The 24966-nt window shown below is 40.2% G+C and overlaps 1 protein-coding gene and 1 long non-coding RNA gene across 2 annotated transcripts; one reads left to right on the forward strand and one right to left on the reverse strand.

Annotated features, from left to right (window-relative positions):
• Positions 1 to 4532: 4532 nt before the first annotated feature.
• LOC129064874 (uncharacterized) lies at positions 4533 to 8198 on the forward strand. Its single transcript, XR_008528525.1, has 3 exons — positions 4533 to 4678; positions 4999 to 5158; positions 8081 to 8198. It is a non-coding gene; the product is annotated as an uncharacterized LOC129064874 (long non-coding RNA).
• Positions 4974 to 24907, reverse strand: KLKB1 (kallikrein B1). Its single transcript, XM_054566141.1, has 15 exons — positions 24822 to 24907; positions 24171 to 24229; positions 20118 to 20280; positions 18670 to 18776; positions 16186 to 16345; positions 15652 to 15761; positions 12981 to 13140; positions 12057 to 12166; positions 11743 to 11902; positions 11531 to 11643; positions 11213 to 11381; positions 8661 to 8836; positions 7605 to 7700; positions 5900 to 6039; positions 4974 to 5411 (listed from the first exon to the last, which is right to left on the reverse strand). Exons 2-15 carry the CDS (start codon positions 24226 to 24228, stop codon positions 5220 to 5222), a joined length of 1914 nt encoding a protein of 637 aa, XP_054422116.1. The 5' UTR covers position 24229; positions 24822 to 24907; the 3' UTR covers positions 4974 to 5219.
• Positions 24908 to 24966: the final 59 nt, after the last annotated feature.

Consider the following 24966-nt stretch of genomic DNA (forward strand, 5'->3'; position numbering starts at 1 on the left):
AGACAGTGAGAGAACAATTAGTAAAGGTAAATTTGAAGCTTAGCCCCCTATAAACTCATTTCAGTCTTTTTGAGAAGAGAAAAGCCAGCATTTTCTTCCATAGGGCAGAAACTTAAGAGGGATTTGAGCTTAGAAGAGATCTTTATGGAAGTACCAAGGTACGTATTGTGGCATTCTATCTGGAAGACAGCTATTCAAATATTTTTATTTGATCTGTTGCCAAGGTTTTATGACCGAGCTGGGTGTGAAGAGTCCTTAGTTGCTCTCTTGAGTTTCCAATTTAAAATTAAGTACATTCCAGCTACACAAAAAGCACCTATTTAAGATGATCTGCTTTTCACAACATGGAATGACAAATTAATGCCAAGATAAGTTTTCATGGAAAACTGATATGTGAAATTACATAAGGTCTTTATATCCCTGCATTGTTTACCCATGAATGTTGTAGTGCGAACGGAGACGAACAAGGACCAGTCGCTGATTTGGACGATAAGATGAGGAGCAGAGGACTCAGCAGCACAAGGCTGAAGAGCCGTGAGCAGGGTTTTCTCATCATATTTATTAAACAGGAAAAGAATGAGGGTGGATAGTAACGCATTCAAAGCAAAAAAACAAATATTACCAGTCACATACACTTCCAGCTATTTAAGGCTCAAGTGTTTCTATAACCAAGGCTGTTCCATGCCTCTAGCGAACTCCAAGGAACAAGCAAGATAGTTCAATTCTTGGTGGTGTGCCTCCAAGACATTCTGCATGCCAGCTTGGTGGTCATGCCAGGTTGAACATGTGTCCTTGTTCCCCTTCATATTGCCAGACCCAAGCGTGAGAACAACTCATTTGTCAAGGCCTTCCTCCATATATGAAATTCCATATCTATCTTAAAAGCCCAATGAAAAGACTATAATGGTAACTGTCCAACACCGTGAGATAAACAGACTCGAATGAGAGAAATACTTCACCAGGGAACCAAATAATATTCTCCTAAATGTGGTTTAGAGAGTTAGTTAAATCTCTAAACCCTTTTAAATAATATAAGGATTCCAAAAATATTTTTTCTCTATTCAAATAAAAGTGAAATGAGAGTCTTAATGCCTAGAAATTCTTCGAGATTCCTTTCAAACTCAAACAGATTTTTTCAACTAATGCCATTGCAGGTGGGAATTCTGATGTTGACTACTTTTATCTAAAGGTAAAGGTTTCCCAGCCTTCTAATCCCCCAACCCCCCAACCCTGCAGTGAAATAAAATGCTGTGGAAGCCTAATGAAAATGGGGAATTACTAGACGCAATCTGAGGAAGAATCTAGAATATAGTCCACAGGGACCAAAGTGCAAGTCAGAAGCCAGGGTTGTTGGTGGCCTCAAGCCCTCTGTGTGGGACAGGGTACCATATGGGCACATGGCTGGTAGAGGCCTTTCCTCGGTCCGGGCAGAGTCAGCTTGCTCTCGGGCACCTCTCTCCCATAAAGACCTGCTTTGAAAAAGCACACAGCCTCCCATGTGCTACAGCCCTTTCTTGCTGTTCCTGAAATATCTCTTTTTTATGATAAGGTTTTGCTCTTGACCTTAGATCAGAGTTAATCAACCATGGCATGACTGAAATTTGGGCCAAATGATGTTTTGTTATGTGGCACCATTTAAGCACATAGTAGTGTTTAAGCAACAACCCTGGCCTTTACTCAACAGTGCTGGTAGCACCTACTTGCCCAGGTATGCCAACCAAAAATGGCTCTAGACATTTCCCAATGTCCCCTGGGTGGGGTTGGGAGGGCAAAACTGTCCCTGATTGTCTTTGACAATAAGGAAAATAACAAATGATGGTTAGAAAAGCCCCTGCCATTTTTCTCCTTCTTATCACGTGAGGCAACTTGCTAGGGGTTGGTATTTGGGATAAGAATGCCACCCTTTGTCCTTGGTGCTGTACTTGCCAGACCTTGAGCTAATCTTTTGATCTCTTGCATGCCTCCATTGTCTCGTCTTTAAAATAAAGATATGTTCATTCATTAGATATTTACTCAATGCCCACTGATATGCCATATGAAAGAGGGACTCCTTCAGAGTTGTTCACAGTTTGGTGAGCAGATAAACAATAATTAAAATAAGAGCATTCAATTCAAATGAGAGGTTTCCCACACCTGGGTGAGAAAAGAGACAGAAGTGGGAGCCTTTGGCTAACCTTGTATCAGATGTGACAGGGTGATGTCTGTCACACAGGTCCACTTGCTGTTGGCAGAGGCCAAGAGCAGATGGCTCTGCCCGATGTCCTGCTTTCTTATCCCTCTTCCTCATGAGAGTGAATCCAGGTCAGCCCCTCACTTTCTTAACCTCTTACCCACTTCTCCATCCCAAAGGCTCTTATTGTATGCAGGGCTCCCCTATTCACCCCATACATGAAGACTTCGTGAGAAATAAAGAGACCAGTTCAGTGCCACTGACTTCGACTGGCAGCTTTAAAATGATTATTCATACCTGAGAAGGTCCACATTTCACTTTTTTTAATATTTTATTGATTATACTATTATAGTTGTCCTGCTTTTCTCCCTTTGCCCCCTCCATTGAGCACCCTCCACTCCCTGAGGCAATGCCCCCACCTTTGTGCATGTCCATGGGTTACGCGTATAAGTTCTTTGGCTATTGCATTTCCTACATTGTAATTTACATCTGCAATGCTATTCTGTAACTACCTATTTGTATTTCTTAATCTCCTCTCTTCACCCATTCTCCTCCTCTCCTTCCCATCTGGCAACCTTTTAGTAACTAACTTCTTTTCTCTTGCTTTTAAGAGTCTCTCTTTATCTTAAACTTTGGTCTTCTAATAATGATGTGTCTTGGCATGGGCCTCTTTGCATCCGTCATAATTGGGACTCTCTGAGCTTCCTGGACTTGCATGTCTATTTCCTTTGCCAAATTAGGGACATTTTCTTTCACTATTTTTTCAGATAGATTTCCATTTCTTGCTCTTTCTCTTGTCCTTCTAGCACCCCTATAATACCAATGTTGGACCTCTTGAAGTTGTCCCAGAGGTTGTTTATACTATCTTCATTCTTCTTTTGGATTCTTTTTTCTTCTTGTTTTGTGTGGTTGTTTTTTAGTTCCTTATGTTCCAAATCATTGATTTGATTCTCAGCTTTATCCATTCTATTGTTGTTTCCCTGTAAATTGTCCTTTACTTCAAAAATGTATCCTTCATTTCTGACTGGGTCTTTTTTATGCTACTGAGGTCCTCACTAAGTTCCTTTAGTGTCCTTATGAACAGTGTGATTTTTTAAAGAAATTTATTTATTTTAGGAAGAGGGGAAGGGAGGAAGAAAGAGCTGAAGAGAAACATCAATGTGTGGTTGTCTCTTGAGCACCCTCTCCTGAGGACCTGGCCCGTAACCCAGGCACGTGCTCTGACTGGGAATCAAACCAGTGACCCTTTGGTTCACAGGCCAGCACTCAATCCACTGAGCCACATCAGCCAGGGCCTTATAAACAGTGTTTTGAACTCTGCATCTAATAGATTGCTTATCTCCATTTCATTTTACTCTTTTTCTGGAGTGTTGATCTGTCCTTTATATATATATATATATATATATATATTTTAATTAATTAATTTTTTCAAATACATTTGTCTCTGCCTTCCCCCCACCACTTTCCCCTGCTCCCCTCTCTCCTCTCCCTCCCTCAATCCTTCCCCACTTTGGCTTTGTTCATGAGTCCATGCTATATGTTTCTTGACTTGCTCCTTCCCTTCCTTTTGCCCCGCACACCCCTCCCTCCTTCCGTCTTTAAAATGATTATTCATACCCGAGAAGGTCCACATTTCAAAACTCTCCTCTCAGTTCTGCCCCAAACAAGGTCCTGTCTTGACCAACAAAAACCCAAAGGTTACTCTGCAAGCACTGTTTGAACACCCTGTAGAATCATCAACACGGAAAGCCACAGGTAAAAAATTTTTTATTGAAAACCATTTTTTTCCTGTTTAAATATAAAACAACATCCATGACAAAGTAAAAAATGAGGATGTGGTTATTTTTAATCCTTTCATGGAATCCAGCCAGATGTGATAAAATCTGCAGCTATTCCTTGTGGAGAAAGTGTAATTCTTCAGTTGCTTATTGTATGGTATGTGAAGGGCCCAGACTTCATAAGTCTCTTTCTCCCACCCCCTCCATCTGTAGCCTTTCCCACCACTGAGGGCGTCTCTAAGTATGGAAGGAAAAACTCAGTCTCTTTTAGAAACTTTTCTATTTTTCTACTTAATTTACACAACATTCAACAGGTGGACAAGTCTGCTTAAATGTTGTTATCTGTACTAAACCGAGTCCAACTACCTGGTATCAGTGCATTTAGCACTGGCAAGCTTGGCATTTGTGTTACGTGAAGATTGACATCATTCATTCCAGGGCTACTTGCTACTACCATGAATTTACAAGACTGAACTTCATGAGAATTTCTATACTGAATGTGCTTCTTGAATTGCTATCATGGATACCAATATCCATGGAACCTGCAGCAAAGCAGATTCCTTGCCCCCGACGAAGGCTGTGCAGTGAGCCTACGGCAGGAGCTACACCGAGGCAGCTGCAGTCCCACGGCTTTTCCTTGCTCAGCCAGCCTGGAGCCCTGTAGCAATGCCAGGGTAACCAAAGTAGGAGAAAAAGAAGAAGAGTTGCACCACTATTTTCAAAAGCTCAGGTAAATTAATCTCTTTTTAGGGAAATGAAAGTTGCACAGGTTTATCCTCCTCCACCTGGCAACAAAACAAACAAATCAAGCTAACTGGCTCTTCACCTCAGTAAGGTGGGCGGTGGTAGGTTTAATGGCCATATGGGTCAAGCACAGAGAAGAAATTGTTGTCTCTGATCTATTCTGAGTTCCAGAGAAAGCAGTAAGGTTAGATTGGTCTCAGACACTATGCTAGAATCTAGAGTTACTTTTCTTCAGCTCTGTTTCACAATCAAAAGAAAATAATCACTCTTTAATTCCATTCTTTTGCAACTTTATTTCACAAAAAGCAATCATGATGTTTAGCGAACACCTCCTGTTGTTACTGCTGTGGCAACAGGCTAAGAGCATGCCTCTGTAAGACATCGTCCCGAGCAACTGTGTACGCATTGTCTCTTCTTATGTGCCTGAAAGTACACAAGATTAATGGCGCTCTGCTTATGTCTGCAGGTAAGCACTCCAAGGCTTCGTATTTGAACTGTGGGCTCTCGTGCACCTCTATGAAGCTTCCTCACACTGGCGACTTCGTTAAAGACTGTCCTTCACTGTCCTGTGTTTTTTCTAAAATCCAGTCCATGTATTCAGCAACTTTGACGTAGACACCTGGTTGTTCTTTGCGGGCACAGCCTTCACCCCAACTGGCGATGCCCACCAAATGCCATATTTCATTGTGTTGACAAACTAAGGGACCACCTGAATCTCCCTGTGTCACAGTGGGGAGAAGAATAAAATGATAGAAGGTTATGACAGGCAAGCCTTTAAAATTCTGTAGTCACACCACACACGTCCAATTTCTTGTAGACATCAAGGTATCTCTTATGCCTCATTAGCTGTTAAATGTGGTGAAAATTACTTAATTCAGTAATGTATTGTCCAACAAAGAAATTTGGACATCATCATTTCACTGTCACATAAGTTTAATATTCTTATATTTTAGCACAATTAATATATGTACAATTGCCCTCCCTTAAATATAGCATGCTTCTACATAAATTGTGACAAATGTTATATGTTTTATATGTATACATATTCAATTTTTTAGAGGTTACATATGAAATTAACATATGTAACAGATCATTTGGCTTAGATTTTAAAAACAGCTATAATGGAATATGCTATTGGAAAATATATTGTGAAATGAGTTTTCTCAAGTAACCTATTGCATTCTTTTTATAGAACTGAATATATTACCTTACAAGCATCTTTTCCTCCTTCTTTGTAGCCAGCACAGATCATCTGTTTGGTTATTTCATAATCTCTATATCTTTTCTGGCACTCTTCATTTGTTATCAAAGGAATTTTTACCTTTTGTAGAATATTTTGGATTTCACCTATGAAGTAACCAATATATAACTTCAGAAGGAAGAGATACAATCAATATGAAAATAAGACTGAAGTCTTAAAGCAAATCAGAAAGATGAACTTTGCATTAAGACCATCCCTTTGGATAGAAATAGTAAAGATGAGTAGGGGGAGTTAAAAAGAGAAGGGGCTCTGTATCGGCCTCTGATGCTTTCTTAGGACAACCCAGAGCCCTCGTCTGACCAGGGACTTGTTCTGTGTTCTCTGCTATTCTGTCATTTCAATATGGGTTTCTTGGAAATTCCTTCTTGCTGCCTAAAATCTAAAATACTGGAAGGTTTTACCTTATAGTTTTTGTTTTATATATTAAAAATGATAATTTTGAAACATTTGATTTTTTGAAAAAGTCAACAAAGTCTCTAGCAACAGAATTTTATTCTTCAAGTAGATGCAAATGAGCATTTTCCAGGAAGGACAGTTTATTTACAAATAAATTCTACCAGTGTCCAGTTAAAGTTACTTTTGAATCTTCTTGTTCCAACTAGTCAAAAACTAGGAAAAATATAAATTAGTTGAATAAAGGACTGAATCAGAAAAAATGAAAACCTTAGCAAGCTCTTTTTGTAAAAAATGATGCAAACATTATATCAGGAACATAATTTTGGGAAGGAAGTACTGAAAATTTCAGGGCAATTGAAATGCCCCAAGTATCCATAAGTAGGGGTTCTTAACTTAGGATCCATAGAAACAATTCATACTGTCTACAAACTTGGGTAGGAAAAAACACATCCTTAGTTCCACCAATGTCCAGCTGAAGTCTAATATTCTCTTCAGTTATGAGTGTAGGCAACAGTCTCAGGAACATTAGCCATACCTATGACTTCCCCATCAACATAAATCACAAGTGTATTCCTATCACATTACAGTTGTGGCAGATAACTGAAATTGTCATTTGTGCTCATCACAATTTTGAAGTTATGGTAGTTATTAGATCGACATGCTATTAAATATATTAATGAAGAAGCACATGTATTACTATTTCGTATCTTTTAAAAAGTATTTTTTGATAACTATCCTGCAGTTTCATGGGTTGCTTTTGTAGCCCTGTGTACTTTTATTTAAACATTTAAAACCATCATTCAAGAAGTAATTCATAGACTTTATCAGATTGCAGGAAAGATGCATTAAAAAAAACTAAAAGCCTACCATTTAGAGAGATGGTGTACCTGCTTATATTCCTGGCCATTAATATTAAGGGAAAATTGTATCATTGGGAACTGAGAACATTATTAACACTAAGAACAGGGTGGGCTGGAGTGGGCTAGTTAGCCCTCTATGGGACCAATCCTTTATGTGAAGTCAAACAAATGATCTTTATTGTAGAGTAAGATGCTCAATAGTTTACCTTATTTATTCTTCCAGGCCTATGCAAAAATACAGCTTTTCAAGAGCCACTGAATGAATATTTGAGAATCAATAGATTGGAAAGATCATGAATTTGGATATAATTTTAGACAGTGCCAACTGAAACTGACCCACACCATGTACACATAAGACTTGCCTTAAGAACAGTGTTTCAACTGCCTTACTGTACCTTTCTCCTTTGTGAAGCCCCAGCCAGTAACCCAGCAGTTAGTATAGATCATATTTGTATCCTCTTTGGAAGGGAGGCATATTGGTTTTTGGAATTCTGAAAGGTAATTTTTAAATTAGAGTTTGGTTAAAGTCACAGATCCGGATTTTAAAAATACACACTCCTCTTTTCCCGTTTTCTCTTACTCTGGAGTAGCACCAAGAAGAACAACCCTTTTGCTTCCTGCTCAATCTCTAAGGTCAGGGATTTAAGGAAATTTCCCCCATAGAGTCATTTCCATATGACATTTTTGGTGTTAAATTTTCTGGATTGAATTTAAAAACTCAGAACCCAAATTTATAGTCAAAATCGTTTAGAGGTTCTGTATCACACTGTGTATGATACTTTTAATGGCAATCAAGTGTCTAACACTGTTTCAGGCCCCATTTTAAGTGCTTTAACTTATTAACTGAGTTAATTATTATAACAACCCACAGGGATACGCGTTTTACAGATGAGGAAATTTGCGGTGCTAAGAAATAGAAGCAACGTGCCCAAGGTCACAGGATGGTTAACGGAACAGAGGGCGGTCTGCAGCTGTAGGGCGTTGCACCTGCGAGGCAGCACCTCCACGGCCACGGGCCTGTCTTCCCAGAGCTGCCGTCTGCAGCTGTCTCCCCTCTGCTTACACTCCGCCTGGAAATTAACGTCTGGTCCTGCTTGCCCTCATATAGCCTCGATAAGCCTAAGCCCAAAGCACAGGTAATTCTGCTCCACTTGTCAAAGGAAGCCATGCTTCCCGGATGCCAAAGACACCTCTATGTCTATCAGTTCAATAATTTATAAGCAGTTGAATTCCTACCTGAAAGAACTAATGAATATTTCTTGCCCCTACTGGAGGAGATTTTTATGTCAAGTCAGAAGTCTTATCTTCCCTGGCAGTCCTCACCTTTCTCCCAACTCTACCAACCGGAAAATAAAGACAATCCCTGCCGATTCCGCCCTCTCATTCACGTTGATGTGAAAACTTAAACCAATGCTTCAGCTGTACAGCTTCTCCTTAGCTGTGCTACGTACCGGTATAATTCAAAGGAGCCTCAAGCTTTATTAAGGCAATATCATGAGTATTTTCTGAGATACTATAATTTTGGTGAATAATAATCTCTTTTATTTGTGAGAAAGATGTTTCATTTGTTATCTCTGACAAATTTAAAATGCCACCATAAATGCGCCAAATATCCGAATAGGAGAGCCTAGGAAAGAAAAATAAATATCTATTTGAAACCAGAAAGGTTGGTCTTTTGCCCTTTCACTTTACCTTTAACAACAAATAAACAAACACTTGGGAAGAGAACACACTATGACGTAGTTTTCCTGACTTAATCTTTTCTCCTGGCAATTTATCACCACCCACAACAGCAGTCTTGAATCTCTGAAAATACATATTTATACATGATTTCGTACTTGCTGTAAATAAAAATATAAAAATGTTGCTGTCTCATTCTGGGGGAAACCGGTCTGGAGAGATTCAAGCAGTTTATCAAAGGAAAACCATTCACAGTTCACATGCCCTGAAAGCAACTGCTCACAAAATTCAGAAAAGTCAGGAAGTCTGGCAGATTTTACACAAGCCCCCCCGCCCCCGACAGGGCAAGTGGAGGGACCTCAGCGCCATTTAAGGTTTATCTATGTTTTGGGAAGTGTGAACATTTAAATGAGCTCTTTAAATATTCTAAGATCCAAAGTAAATCTGAAATTATTATTTAAAGCAGTCTTGTGTAAAGATACGGAAAATTTTTATTATCAAGTGAGTGGTGCAAGACATGTACAAACTCTAGCTGTTATAAGCACAACTCGGAGCCTTCAAGACTAAACATTAATGTTAATAGGTATAACCACTATGCAAAACAGTATGGAGAGTCCTCAAAAAATTAAAAATAGAACCATATGTTCCAGCAATTCCTCTTCTGAGTATACATCCGAAGGAAACAAAATCACTCTCTCAAAGAAATATCTATATGCCCTTATTCATTGCAGCATCATTCACAATAGCCAAGACATGGAAAAACCTAAGTGCCTGTCAACAAATGCATGGATATAGAAAATGTGGAATATACAACAAAATGTTATCCAGCCATAAAAAGGAGATCCTGCCATTGGCGACAACAAGAACGAAACTTGAGGGCATCCTCCTAAGTGAAATAAATCAGATAGAGAAAACTTCTGTAAGATCTCACTTACATGTGGCATCTAAAAACCCCTGAACTCAGAGAAACAGAGAGCAGATCGGCGGGTGCCTCAGGGGAAAGGGGGTGGGGTGGGGTGGGGTAGGTCAAAGGTTAAAAATCTTTCAGTTATAGGATGAATAAATTCTGGGGAGGGGGTGCACAGCATGGTGACTATACTGTGTTGGTTACTAATACTGTATTGTTTACTTGCAAGTTGCTGAGAGAGTAAATCTTACAAGTTCTCATCACACACACACACATTGTAACTATGTGAGATGATGGATGTATTAACTAACCTCATTATGGTCATCATTTTCCAATACATACATAGTTCACATCACTATACTGTACCCCTTAAATTTACACAATGCTGTATATGAGTTGTAGCTCAATAAAAATGGGAGGAAAGAATGAAAATTCTTAATCCCAAATTGGGGTTTATTTAGTGCAAAGGGGAGCAACTATTTCCCTTCACAGGGTCTTCCGTCCAGGCCAGCCAGCCGTCCCCGCAGCAGCGCCAGGGGCGCGGAGCCTCCCTGAGACTCACTCGGCTGTGGGCAGCCAGGGAGGAGACCTGCCCTGCTCCACCTGGCCCTCAGCAGCTGGGCCTGCACTGTTCGCAGTACCTTTTAGACGAGGAAAGAGGAGGAATTCCTTGGAAATGAAAATACTTTTTGAAAGAGACCAAGTGCCTTTTATTTTGCTATTAGTATCTCTTTAGCTCATTCATATGCTTTGTCCATTTGTTTAATCACAGCTTCTATTTTTTTGAGTAACTGGATGTCCCAGGAAGAGTGCTAAGCAGTTAAAGTGTGGCACTTAATCCTCCAGTAACCTTAGGAATTAGATATTGTTACCCTTCATATTTTACAGACAAAAAATAAAAACAAGAGAGAGTTGCGGATTGCTCAAGGCCAGCCATGCCTCTGCCATGTGACAGAGCCATGACCCAAGCCTTATCTAACTATAAAGTCTAAGGTTTTAAAACTGTAAAATCCTGTCATGTAAACTATTTGCCTGGTAAAGTAGAAACATTATATTAGATCACATTCCCTGAAATATAGAAGGTAATAAACTATTGCATTTTTGTCTTATTTACTGTTAATATTAGTATATTTGTGAATCTCTGGGCCTGAAAACTCAGGCTTTGAAGAAGCAGTTGGGATTTTTTTTTTTTAGTTTTTCTGTAAAGCACACTTTTGCAAACACACCCCACGTCAGTCTGATGGGTCACCTAGGTGGGTGCTCAGCATTTTGAACACTATCTCTGCTTTAAAACACTTTTTATTAAATAAGAATAAACTTCCATTAAGAAGCTCACAAGATGATTAAAAACTCGGTACAGATTCTTCAAAACGAAAAGCAAGATAGGACCTTGGATAAAATGCAGCCAAAACTTACCCATTGAAGCAATGGGCAGCAGTGAGGACCCACCGGTCCCCAATAATGGACCCTCCACACACATGCTTCTGGGCTGTCAACTTCACTTGGAGGCTGACCTGCCAGGGCCACTCTCCCCAAGAAGAATTTGTTCCTCCAACGATGCGTGTGGTTGTTTTTGTTGTGCAGCCTAAAAGGAGAGTGTTGAAGGTAAGGGCTGGAATTAGAGGCAAAGCAGCCAAAAGACAAGACCCATAATTCCACCACATAAGACAAGGTGAGCTATGAAAAGAACGCAAACGTCCCTTTACAATTCTGTGCAAAGCGAGGTTGACTCACTGGCGTCATTTTCCCTTCTACACAATCTCAAAGAATAGCCAGATCTTGCTTGTGTCCCGTATGTAATTTGAGTAGGCGAGCCATCCGCAGATAATCGTAAGGAGCACCTACACCTGGATAAAATGATCGGGGCAAAGGTTAAACCTTCCCAGACGGGCAGCTTTCATGAAATAGGCTTGCCGACCGCCTTTGAAATCAAAATTTTCACTAACTTGTCCCCTCTACAGTCTCCCGGGAGAGAAGAATACGTGAAAAACTGACAGCGGACCATCTTCGTGCAAGTCTCTTGGCAACCACTTGCTCCTTTAACGAAGGCCACGTTCAGTTCTTCCCCCCTAAAATCAGCTGCGTAAGTTCTTGAATGGCAGGGTTCTGCAGCAATTATAAGCATAAGAAGATATAAAATGAAAACAGAAATCAACCACATCGACACAAGTTTCTGGTACATTGAGGATTGTGTCATCACCATTTGTTAGAAGATCACACAACTGGCCACATTTTATGTATTATGATTGAATCACATTACCAGGCAAAGTTCGTTTGCAGGTTAAAAGGCTATATCCAGATATGGTGTGTTCCTGAGGAGTGGGGGGGCTTGGTGTCCCGCTTTTGGAAGTCTTAAGTAAACAAACATTTCTATTTTTAAAAAAAGCAAGAGAAAGAGAACTGCATTAAAAGCGGATAAAAAGCACTTAATGTCAAAAAATAATAAAACAAAAGCACTCCTATAAATTTTATTCTTCTGAGAAATTCTCTCCAAAGCAAGGCAGACTGTAGGACTCTAATAAATTACAGCAATTAAATGTCAGTCAAGCCACATCTACCTCTAAGAAAACTGATAGGCACAGGTAATACAAAAGAGGAGAATGGGAAGGTTCCACATTCTGATTGGTAAAAAGAGAGAGAGAAAAAGAAGGAATTCTGGGGATTTAGGCTGTAAACAATATTATGTAACTAGATAACCTTCTCTTAGCTCCGTGTTGTGTGTGTATGTGTGTGAGTGTGTGTGTGTGTGTGTGTGTGTGTGTTTAAATATAAATAAAAGGTGAGTTATCTGAGGGTAAGCAGATCAAACCAGAACCCTTACCAGAATAAACAGGGCTCTGGTTTCTGAAACAGAGGGGTTACAATGAATGAGCTTAAATGATAAGCTGCTGGTTTTTACTTCAAGCTGATACAATGCATTAAGATCAGCAAAAAGGAATCTGATCCTTCTATTTCCATGGCTGTTGTTTGCACTATCCAATGGTGTGTTTAAGTAAAAGACGGTAGGAAGAGAAATATGTTAATCTCTTAACTAAGCTGCATCTGGCAGAAAAGTGTGGTGCCTACTTAAACGGTGAGTATCAAGCATTTTGAGGGAAATGAACAAAACTTAAAAAAACCCTCAAACTATAAAATTAAAGTGATGATAGGACAGCAGCAAATGCTGCTGCACATTACAACTCACCTTTGTGATTCCACAGGCCAGCTGTTTGTATAGAATGTAAAGAAGAGGCAGCCGGGGTGATAGGTGCAGACGGTTCGACACACAAGAGCATCTGGAGTGATCGCTCGGGCCACGTCCACATCCGAAAATGCGAGATGTTGGAACATGTTCATGTGGCAACCTGTGAACTCACAGAGGGAAGTTGTTAGTCAGTAAAGGACACATTGCTGAATGTACATGTCCTTTGTCGTAATTTTGTCATAGCACTATACATCCTCAGTGAAAAAACACCAATATCGCCCCAGCCTTGTTTGCCAGGTAGAAGAAGGAAAAACTCGTCTCTCATAAAAGACAGATTCCTAGGCCAAAGAAGTGAAATAACTCAGCCTCTGCTCCTAGCTCCAACCTAATCAGTACAAAATACTTAGGTTACTCAGCATGGGTTCAGATTTTCTTTGTGTTACCTTGACCCTGAATTCCCAGGCTTAGGAAAGTGAGATTTTGTGGTATATTTTCCTGAATGTTACGAAAAAGATTTTAATAAAAAGAGATTAAGAAAAATATTAGGTAGCTAACAAAAATGCCATGTGCCCATTGAAATTAGGACAGCAGAAAATCCACTTTCATTATTCTTATTTAATCTTATTTTAATTATATTTTTGTGTATATATTATCATACTCAGTTTGCTTAATTTGATAACACATAAGTTCTATTAAAATTATAGAAGCATAATAATGAGAGCAATTATGGGGAAGACACAAAGAACTTAATTTAAATGAGCATAGTTAGGTGAGGAGAGAGCCCCCAACCATAACAGAATATCTGCATAGGTGCAGACTGGGAAATTAGAGCTCAATTATTTAAACCTTTTTTAAAAAATAAAAACATATTACGGGTCACCTATGCCAACCTCTAACTATATCCTCTCAAGGATGCTCCTGACAATTTGTTCAAGTCTTGCTTAGACATTCACACTGATAAGGAGCTCACTACCTAATGACAAGGCCCATTTCTTTCTGGACCACTCTTGGTGTCAGAAACTTTTTTTATTTTTTTCATGGTAGTCTCTGCCTAGATCTGCCTCACGGACCCACAAAGATTTGTCCAATCCCTTTCCCAATGGCAGGTCTTCAACAAACAAAAAATTAAGAAAGTCATCCTGACTCTTGTTCAGGTTAAATATCTTTAGCTTCCTCATTTAACCATTTTTTATTTTTCTTTACTTCTAGATACCTTACCATCCTGGGCGGCCTTCCTTTGAAGGGCTCCATGCAAAGTGTGGGTCACAGAAATGAATGCAACTGTCGAGTCGCGCTCCACATGGGGAGTGACGGCTGCTGGATACGGTGCTTCCTTTGGGATGAGGGCAGCGTTCTGCAGCTGCACAGTGGCCACCCTCATGCAATTTTGTGAATGCGCTGAAAACCACTGAATTGTGTATCTTAAAGGGGTTAACTTCCTGTTATGTAAAGTATATGACAAATTCTAAAAACTATGAAAAATGTATATTAAAATATCACACTTGAAGAAACAGAATAAACCCTAGCTGGTGTGGCTCAGGGGATTGAGCGCTGACCTGTGAACCAAAGGGTCACTGGCTCAATTCCCAGTGTAAGGCATATGCCTGAGTTGCAGGCCAGGTCCCCAGCATGAAATGCAACCACACATTGATGTTTCTCTCTTGTTCTTTCTCCCTCTCTTCCCCTCTCTAAAAATAAATAAATAAAATCTTTTTTTCAAAAGAAAATACACAACACTAAAAAAAAGAAACAGAAAAGATATGAATATTAAAAAATAAATAATCAGTACCATTTGGACCAATAAATCTGGTACACATCAGGGACAGGGTATGCTGGGGAAGAGAAGAAGCAAATAAGAAAAGAGATACATTGTTGCTCGTTTCCCAGTCTTCCACGGAGGGGTCCTAGCCCAGCACCCACTACAGGGCTTGGCACGAAGCTGGCACTTGATGCTTTGTAGACTTGGCTATCAGTGATCGGGCTTCAAGAATAATACGCCTGCTATGCTAAATAGAGTGTCATAGCAATTGTTTGGATAATTCAACAGAAATTGCGTCTATGTCGGAAATGGGTTTCATTGATTCATTATGCTCGAATCATTTGACTAGCTAACGGACACCACCAAGAAATGACCATGTAGTTTTCTCCACAGTATCCCTGCGCAAGTTCCCCAGTGCTGCGGTAACAAACGACCATCAGCTCAGTGGCTGAGGACAACACGAGTCTATCCCACAAGCTCTGGAGATGAGACGTCTGAAGGGGTCTTACTGAGCTAACATCAGGATGCTGCCAGGGCTTTGTTCCTTTGGGAAGCTCCACAGGAGGACCCACTTCCTTGCCTCTTCCTTCTGGAGGTCACCTGCATTCTCTGGCCCATGGACCCTTCCTCCACATCCAAGCCAGAAGTACCACAGCTTCAAATCTCTCTCTCTGACTGATCCTTCTGCCTCCCTCTCTCTCTTATAAGAACGCTTGTCACTTCATTGGGCCCATATGCATAATCCAGAGTATCTCCCTTGTCAAAGTTCTTAACTTAGTCACATCTACAAAACCTCTTTTGCCATATCAGGTGACATAATCATAGGTTCCAGGGATTAGGATGTGAACGCATTTGGGGAGCTCTTATTCTGGCCACTACAATTACGTAGTAAAACGGTAGCCATGAGATTACCGATTTCTGAGAGCGCACAGGGCTTCAGGGAGAATCCAGACACCACGTTTGTCAGCGTGCTTATACTGGCTGGAGTTCCTGTCGAACTGTGCTTCAACAGGCACGTGTTCCTGAAGGTTAAGAAAGGAGGTTACTTTGCTTCCTAAAATGCAAAGTGCATGCTGCTGTCCATTTTGTGGGCCGTGAAAAATAAACAAAGCAATCTGAACAATGACTTTGATAATGAGTGGGCTAGGGGTTTGCATTTTTAATGGAATGGACATCCTCCTCTTCTGCAGAGGAAGGTTAAAGGTAAGAATGGGGTGGGAGACCTGATTCTACTAAATCCTCATTCCACAAAGCACAGCTCTCTGGGAACCCAAAGGAAAGCACTCCCTTCAGGGAAAGTGGCACCAAAATTAAATAAATAAGGAGAGTGCTTAGGCCTCAAAGCCCTGTTTAGTTTTCAATTGGAAAATTAAAAAAGGTTAAGAAGAATGCAATTAAATTATAAAATTGCCAAGGTGAAGAACAAACACTGTGAATTTTACTCACCGGTACTCTGCATTGTCAAATGCTTGCGTGGCGTAGGTGAAGAATTTACAATGAATATTATTGGTGCACCTTTTTTGGCATTCTTCAACACTTTCAACCTTGGATCCATTAAAATTGTCCCCTCTCATATCAATGCCTTCATAAATGTCTCTGTGGCAAGCTGTACAAATAAAATGCATAGAGCAAATTCAGTTTCCCTTCTAGAAACAGATGATCAGTATGGGCAGTGTAGTTTTGAAGGGCGCTATCCTGTTTTTGGCAAACTGCTCTCTTAATTAGGGGATTGAGAATTTTTTATTACATCACTCGACCATCAAAGTCTGCTTGAAATCAGCACATTCCGATGTTCTGGAGTACTGGCACGGGGAAAGGGCAACTTGGCTTCTAAAGCTGCAAGGTGTGTTGTAGCTATACGTGTAACACTTTATGCTGAAATTATCAATGAGCAGTGGAGGTAGACAAGGGCCCTACTGCCATGTGCTAGGGGTTTGCCTTAGTAAATCAACCGAAAGCCTTCGACACCTTGCGTTGAGCGAAGGGGCCGCCTAACTCTTTGCCTGTCTCTCGGTGGCCAGCTACTCCTGCCTGACAGCAAATTGCACCTGTAAGCCCTGTCATTGACATCTGTGTGCCACACCGTTATCGCAGAATGTGGAGAGTTCTTGTATACACATGATGAAACCACTTCCGTTCTTGCTTTAAAGTTTTCTTAAATTCCACTCTGCCCTTCCAATTCAAATTTATCTCATATAAAAAAGGATAGATGATTCGTTTTACAGACAGTGAACCAAATTTATGAATTAGGCTCTCTAAAAAAAAAAAAAATTCAAATTTGTTAGTGAGAGTCTTGGTTAGGGAAAACAGGAGTATAAACCACAATCTATTGTATGTAATTTTCTACTCCTTAGAGGTATGGTTGAAGAAGTCATAAAATGAGATTTAATGGTGGGGATGACAGGAAATACACAAAGTATTAAAAAAAACAATATTTGAGGTGGGCAGGGGAGTGGCTTATTCATGGTATTCATTTGAGGACTACAAAAATGAAATCTCTTTCCAATTCTGCGGCACATGAGAAAAGAAACAGGCTAAGAGGAAGAGGTGGGATGAGATACTTACAAGCCAAAACTTTTTTTTTTATGGTTAGTTGAAAGCTATAAACCCACCTCTAAATGTTTTAAACTAAAATTGGTCCTGAGTCTAGAAATATGATTTGCCTGGGATAATTTTTCCCTTTAATTCCCTTCAAGTTGTTTGCGGAGCGTTAGAAGGGAACATTAAACCAAGTTCTGTGAGCAGGCTTATTTTGGGGGAAAAACAACGGAGAATTGAAAAGGCACAATTATGATTTTTCTTTAAATTGCACTATGATACCATAATTGAACATAATGCTTGTTTACATAATTGATACTAATATTAAGATATAAATTTGATCTTATAAAATAAGAAATGTACTCTACCTCAAGTAAACTACATCTTGGCTAAGTGAGGCCACCGTGTTTATAAGAACTAAGGACTGCCTACTTTACAAACTGAGGGCCCAGAGGTGTGTGGTGTGGACAGGGCAGTGTTAGCGGGGGGAGGGAAGAAGGGAAAATGTGTAAACAACTGAAATTTGAACCTCCAAGGTTAACTGTAGATAGGAAACCTAAAGTAGCAATGGTGTAGAGTCACAACGTGATTATTTTAAGGTTCTGTCAACCTATCAGTTAAGAGAATCTTTTCAGTACTTTTCTGTTTTCAGATCAGTCATAGTAGAGCTCTAGTTCATTTGTCTTCAGTTTATTAGGACAGGGTTGGGAACTGTTTCCCAAGACTTTAGTAGCAATAAACCTAAGAAGTAAAGTTTCCTGGGCTCCTAGTCCTCAGATGCCTTCTAAGCAGTGTTGTTCTTAGCGATATTTATGGAACCTAGTCCTTCAGTGCGGGGGTTTAACGGGGCTCTTTAGTCTCGGCACTACAGACATTTGTGGATGGAGAATCTTTGCTGTGGGGCCTTCCCATGCCTGCGGAATGCTTAGCTGCATCTCTAGTCTCTACTCACTGGGCACCAGTAGCAGCATCTCCAGTACCTGTAACAACAGAAAATGTCCCCCAACATTGTCAAATGTCCCCTGAAGAAAGGATAAAATCAGCCCTGGTTGAGAACCAGAAGCAACAACTGGAGTGAACTAGGGAGAGACTCCCACTGCAATTCTCTTTCAGATTTTTATCTGGGATCAAGAGAAGGTGACTATTGGGATGTCTGTTCTCTCTCTCTCTGCACCTCCTATCCCGGAAATGCTAACCTCGTAAACAACAGAGGATCATGAAGCATGTGTGGACTGATCAAGAAGAGAGGATATGTCCAAAGTACTGCCCCCTCCCCCATCATACCTCAGAGAGCTCCCTTCCAAAGTCTGTCGAAATACAGAGTTTGAGCAGAAGCTATTCTAAGGTAGACTCATTTTTCATTCAAACTGAGCTGAGAAATCCACACCTTACCACTTATTTGATGGCCACATTGCTTTAAGGAATGTCCAGAAACTGCCCCTGTCTGTAACATTCTTGGTAGGGTTCCTGTGACACTGTCTTTCAAGAAGCAGCCAAACCTGTTTTTAAAAGTAGCTCCACTTAGAAAGTAGAATAATTTAAGCACATTAAGCAAATGTCTAGCATTTGTATACACTCTTAAATATAACACGGAGTAAGGAAGATAGGAGAGCTTCCCCAACACTTGCTGGAAAGAACATCCTTAGAGGCAATTCCATAATATCTAACGGCCTTTGAAATACCTAACTTCAGCACTGTTTTCCTTTAAATTCACATTTTTAAATACAGGAAGTCAATCATATTAAAGAGTTAATGATTCTCCTTGTGTTCCTAAACTTTTTGGGGAATTATGTTCCTACTTGGTGATTAGTTTTGTACATAATTTCATTTACTTAAGAAATTAAATCAGTCATGGAAGGCGGATCTGTGTTCCTCTTGCTTAGTACCTCCTTCTGTCCACACCTAATGGAAGACTTTCTCTGTCTTTAGTGTCAACCTTGATGGCAATTTCATTATTCGGAAGGGTTCTAGAACCTAATTCAACTTCTTATTTAAAATGTTAATACCTATCACATACAATCTGGGTTTTCTGTACAAATTTAGCATGTAGAAGCAAGGGATGATTGTCTAATCCCTAGTGTTTAAATGCAAATAAGTGAAGATTTCAAAAAAGAATGATAAATGTGGAAATGGGAATGATGCAGAAACATTCATTCCGGATACTGATCAAAATTAAAGAAAATTATAATGAAACTACAGCTGTATTTAGGCAACTTCATGAAACAGTAACATTTTAAACTACGAACTATTTTCCCAGTGCTCTTACTTTTCCAAATTACCAGTTAATAATAATATAGGTTTGCCCCCTGCTCTGCCACGGCATATACACCCTTAGGTGACCAAGCTCATTCACTACAAGCACCATTCAGACCTGCCCTCTCCAAAGGTCACAAGCTCTGGCTCTTATTCAATTATATTTGCAACAAAATACTTGCTTTCTAGTCCGTTTTCTTAGGACTGTGCTATCTACAAATGTGATCCTGAGTCCTTGCACAGGTGAAATATTCCCCTGTTCTTAAATCCTTTCTTGAAACAGTTGCTTAACCCAATGATTCACAAGCATTTTCCTTGTAAGCCTTTGATAGAAAATGACCAGCTTCTATTACTTTGAGTGAATGCAGCAATTATTTAAAATGCAGATTTCCAGGTCCAAGAGACTTTGGGTCAGCAGGTCCGGGCTTCCGCGTAAGACGCTGCTGCTTACGTAAGAACCATGCTAGGTGATCGCTTGAACCCTATTTGAGAACCAAAACCCTGTGATATGCTAGACCGTTTTGTACACAGCTGATTCCATTTTGAAAAGTGACTGGCTGTCCCGATAACGAAATACCACCTTTTACCTTTTCCTGGTGTCATTGGTTGAACTTCCTGGAAGAAAACTGAAGAGCAAGCACCGCGGGTGAAATGTGCACATGGCCCGGCAGTGCTGGGCGTTCGGGCTGAACAGGGTGGTGACGTCCCCACCTTTGAAGAAGATGTTCTTATAGAGCTGACTGAGGCATCCTGTGGTATAATCATTGAAAAATCATTAATTTGGAATGAATACAAATAATACTGATAGAAATGTATTTGTGTTCTGATCCTTCCTACTTCCTCGATGGAACGCCTAAAGACCTTTGCTACATGACTTTAATTGCAGAGGCAGGATATAACATATTTAAACAATGTAGGATGTTGAAGTCATTTTGTGAGTACTTGTGTATAAAAACACTTGGTCGATTCTTATTAAATCATACAATAATTTGCACATAAATTGTCCCCGAGAACACTCAAGCCTAGCTTGGCTTCTCCCTGTCCCCTGGCGTGCTATGAAGGTCTTATGCCTTAAAAATAACGATGTATGGTCTCTTTTTCAAAACACTTTCAAAGCAAACATTCTCCCTAGGCCCTCACAATTGCTCTGTAGGGAAAGCTAGAGACAGGTTTTATGAAGAGCACCTGACTTGTTTTCGTTTGTTTTTGTTTATTTGTTTGTTTAAGAAAGCAGGTAAGTAACCGAGTTTCAAGGAGGTACAGATTTATCTGAGATCCACGGATCTAATGAATGCCGTGGGACATACACCCAGCTCTTCTGCCTTTCCATCTTGTTCCCTTTTATTGTCCAGTGTTAAATGTTCCTCGTCTCAGTTTAATTTGAGCCAATGAAGAGTTATTGGGTATTGATTGGGTAAGAGTTACTGATTACTTTAGGAATGAGTGCAGGAAAGGCAACACTTTTCTCAGTTTCTACCAGCTCATTTCTGAGGTGGTTCAAGCAAAAGCATGCATATGCCAAGTTGAAAATACATTTTGAGCTATTTGCTGTTTGGAATTGTTCCCGGCTCTAAATGACCCTGCACCCTGTGCACTAAGAGTGCTGTTACCGCTACAATTCTACGCTCTCTTGTATTACAGTGGTACCTTTCATAGATGGATCTGGGGTTCCTTGAAAGATCCCCTTCAAAGTCTGCTTAATAGGCTTTTCTAAATCAGGTAGCACATTTCCCCTAGTTGGTCAACTGCCCGTGAACTGCAGGACATCCCAAGACTACCTTGTCCATTGTCTAGGGCCGCAGCCACACTTGAACCTACTCACATTTATTTTTGCATTGTCTTTCAGGGAGTAGACAGCTTAGGCACACATGTTGATAAACAGTGATGTTTAAAATTTCGTCTGTGTTATCCAGCCACTCTGGGGATCTGGCCTGGAGCCTTGATATGAAAACCCAACGCAACCCAGCAAAGTGGCTTCTCTTCCTCTCAGAGGCGTGGCTGAGACGACTTGCCCTTGGGGAAGGTTTATATTTAGAAAGAGCAGAGATCCCTTTAGGTGGAAGCTGCTGGGAATACAAGGTGCCAATTGTCCAGGACTAGATCCCCTGTTCTCACAAAGCGCTGAGTGAGAACGCTGGCTGCCAAGTGGCCTGGTTTTTTTGAGACAGCTGGTGTTTTCGGCTGCCTTGTAATTATTAAGCCACCCTCTTCCCCATCCCAATGCACTGGAAGGGCACTGGCAATGGCTGGGGCTAGCCTGGGAGTCCCCATTCTGCGCCCCAGCCTTTGTCAGCTTTCCTGTGACTCCGCCGGTGAAAGGGGACAACTGGAGGACCAAAATAAAGGTCCAACAAGTGTCCTTGTTTATTGTCGTAAGTTGGGACCAATGATGATGACGACGACGATGATGATGGTGGTGATGATGATGATGATGCAATGACAGGAGGCTTATTCGTATTGTATGTCAGAGCGTATGTAAAACGTTGTTCCAAAAGTTGTCTCATAACATAAAATATTATGTTACATCACACCAGCCCCGTGTCCATAGACTTCAGGCCGGTTATTTGGTCTTGTTAAAAAAAGTTACATCAATAAGGAGATGAAAAGAACTCTAATTTTTAAAATTGAGTGAAGGATATGAAAAGATAATCTGCAAAAGAAAAACAAGCGACTGGTAAGTATATGAAAAGTTGTAAGAATCAAAAATACAGGCCAGTTAAAACAACTGGATGCCATTCTACTCACCAGAGTAGAAAAAAATTTTAAATTATCCATATTGAGGAACTGATTTTGGCTGCAAATGATAGAAAGAAAACATAGTTCGAAGTGACTGAAGTACAAATGAAATGGATTGGCCCAGACACAAAAGAGTCCACTCTGAATCGGGCGTCAGGAAGCCCTGGACGTGGCGCTCAGCGGACCCATTCAGACATGACTTGTCTCCACACATTTTCTCTGTTTCAGGGGCTGCCTTTGCCCCACAGTGGGCCACGATGGGTGCCAGAAGCTCAGACCTCTGCATGATCCCACAGTTCGAGTCCAGTTTGAAAATACATACATATCAGAGTATCATTTCTGAAGTGTAATCAATAGTCTGGTCACCGGGCTGTGTGCACTTACGGCTTCAAGCCTGGGGGCGTCGCAACCATAACCACATAGACCCAAACTGCTAAGAGGCAGCAGTTCCTAGAAATAAATGAGGATAGTGCTTCCAGAAAGGCAGAGATGGGTCAGGACACAGACACTTGGTGGCTGTTCAAGTCCCTAAGTGGGAAAAATGATCACTCGCATTTGCTGGTGGGAAAAAGGGTCAACTTAGGAATAACCTTTTTGGAAGATAGTTTCATAATGTATATTATAAAACCTTCGAAGATATCCGCAGAAAAATACTAGTACCTGATATTTTCATTCCCAAATTTATTTTACTGAAATAATTGAATATGTGTGTGAAAATCTGCACACAAAACTACTATGACTAAGGAAGGATACTAAGTTTCAAATAATATGACATATATTTATTCACTTGGTAAGTAATAAAAAAGTATATATAATTAATAACATCTTTGCTAAATGTGTAAGTTGGTGCATATAGAAAAATATCTGAAAGATTAAACAAAAGGCTTTAAAAATGGCCATTGCTGAATTACGGGACTATACACAATATATCGTTTCTCATTTTTCTGCTTCCTGGCACCTCAATTTTCCTGGCCTGATCTTACATATATATGTACAATTTTTTGCAAAAAAAGATATAATTGATGTGGCCATGGTCCACCTCACCTCTGGCTTCTAATCCTCCACATTCACTGGATTTGTATGGAGTAATGATTATGGCTCAGAAAAGCAATGAAGAGTTAGGGGATAGATGGGAGAAGGTTGTATTTAGAAAATAAAAGTTTCTTCAGGAAGAAATCGTGTGTCTTTATAAACTTAACCCTTACCCAAGAGGCGTTCATCTTAGCCATACATCTGAGAGGTAAGTAAAGACCACTGTGATGTGGTCATCTCAAGCCAACATAGACTCCAAACCCACCCCTGATGGCAGCACAAAGTGCCACCCTGCCCTGACCCATGCAAAACAGTGTCCCGAGTCATCCTAGTTCTCTGAAAATTTAATGGACTGGATAGAGAGAGAAATAAGATCAAAAACAATGGTGTTGAAATTAGAACTAGACAAATGGATGGTTTACTCTATTACACTGAAGCCAGGTACTTTCCCTTTTGAAATGGTTCCCTGGTTGCCTAACAGAGCCTAAGTATGTACTGTGTGCTTATTATGACAAGTTGGGTTGGACCTACGCACTTTAAAATGGCTAGCACTCTTGAATATTCCATGGAGTTGATTTTTTTTTTAATGTTGATAGAGGAGAGCTGATTGTTTGTTTTAAGATCTGTTTTGTAGAGAGTCCTTACCAAAGAGAAGTTTCTGTTAACACATACCTGAAGACATGCTCACTCCTGGGCTCCTCCCCCTGATGGGTCTAGGGCAAAGGTGAGCCTTAAAAGGGTATATCCTGATTTATTAGGGCCTGGTTCCTTCCCCAAAACTTCATGTGCAAGAGCTTTCCCCAGGGGTGCCATGTTTTTCTTAGCTCTTTCACACACCCTTAACTTCAGGTTTTGCAGATAAATCCACTCACCACTGGAAACTGAAGCAAACAAGGAAACGAAATAAGCTGCTTGCCTGAATGAAATCATCCTAAAAGAGAAAGTAACACATGCATGACTCCACTGTTTGTAGATGTATTTAACATGAACCTTAATTTAAGGGGACATAAGTTTTCTTTTAAATCTCTGGATTGTGAATCTAAGCCCACAGTTAAGAGAACAATGGTTTTCTGTACATTTTGTGCTCAGGGACTCGGCACTTGGCACAAATTGAGACCTCTTGGCTAATAATTGTGTATATTGCTCATTTGCCACCCATGTTGCTGGTAACTATGGAAAGGGAATTGGTAGAGGGGAATTAAACAGTTGTGAATTCTCTCGACTTGAGCAGAAAGAAAATTATTGTAAATAATGGCAACAATATCATTCCAGATTCCCTAAGTAAAGCTCCTACAATAGTCAAGCCCATTTTTAAATTTTTAAATCAGTTAATACTCTTTTGATTTTAAAATATCTTACATTTAAATATTTCCATGTAAAAGAACACCGCTTCCTTGGGTACTCTCTAAGTATACAGGAAATTAAAACAAACCAGTAGCTTCTTCATAACGCAGAAACCATGCTTAGTTTTTTTTTAAATCCCACTTTATTTGGAAACAATCGGAATAATAGAAATTCTCTACCTGCAAGCACAGTTGTGTCTGTGAACCTGGGCTGAGGGTCTCCCGCCACGTACAGGACAGTCTTCAAGCGTCCCCAACACGGCACTGCAGGCAGTGTTTGCTTGGCTTGGATATTGACTTTGGCTTCCTGCCCACAGTTCCAACT

This window comes from Pteronotus mesoamericanus, unplaced genomic scaffold, assembly GCF_021234165.1.
Source record: "Pteronotus mesoamericanus isolate MK-2021 breed Mesoamerican mustached bat unplaced genomic scaffold, CSHL_Meso_final contig_169, whole genome shotgun sequence".
NCBI lineage: Eukaryota > Metazoa > Chordata > Mammalia > Chiroptera > Mormoopidae > Pteronotus > Pteronotus mesoamericanus.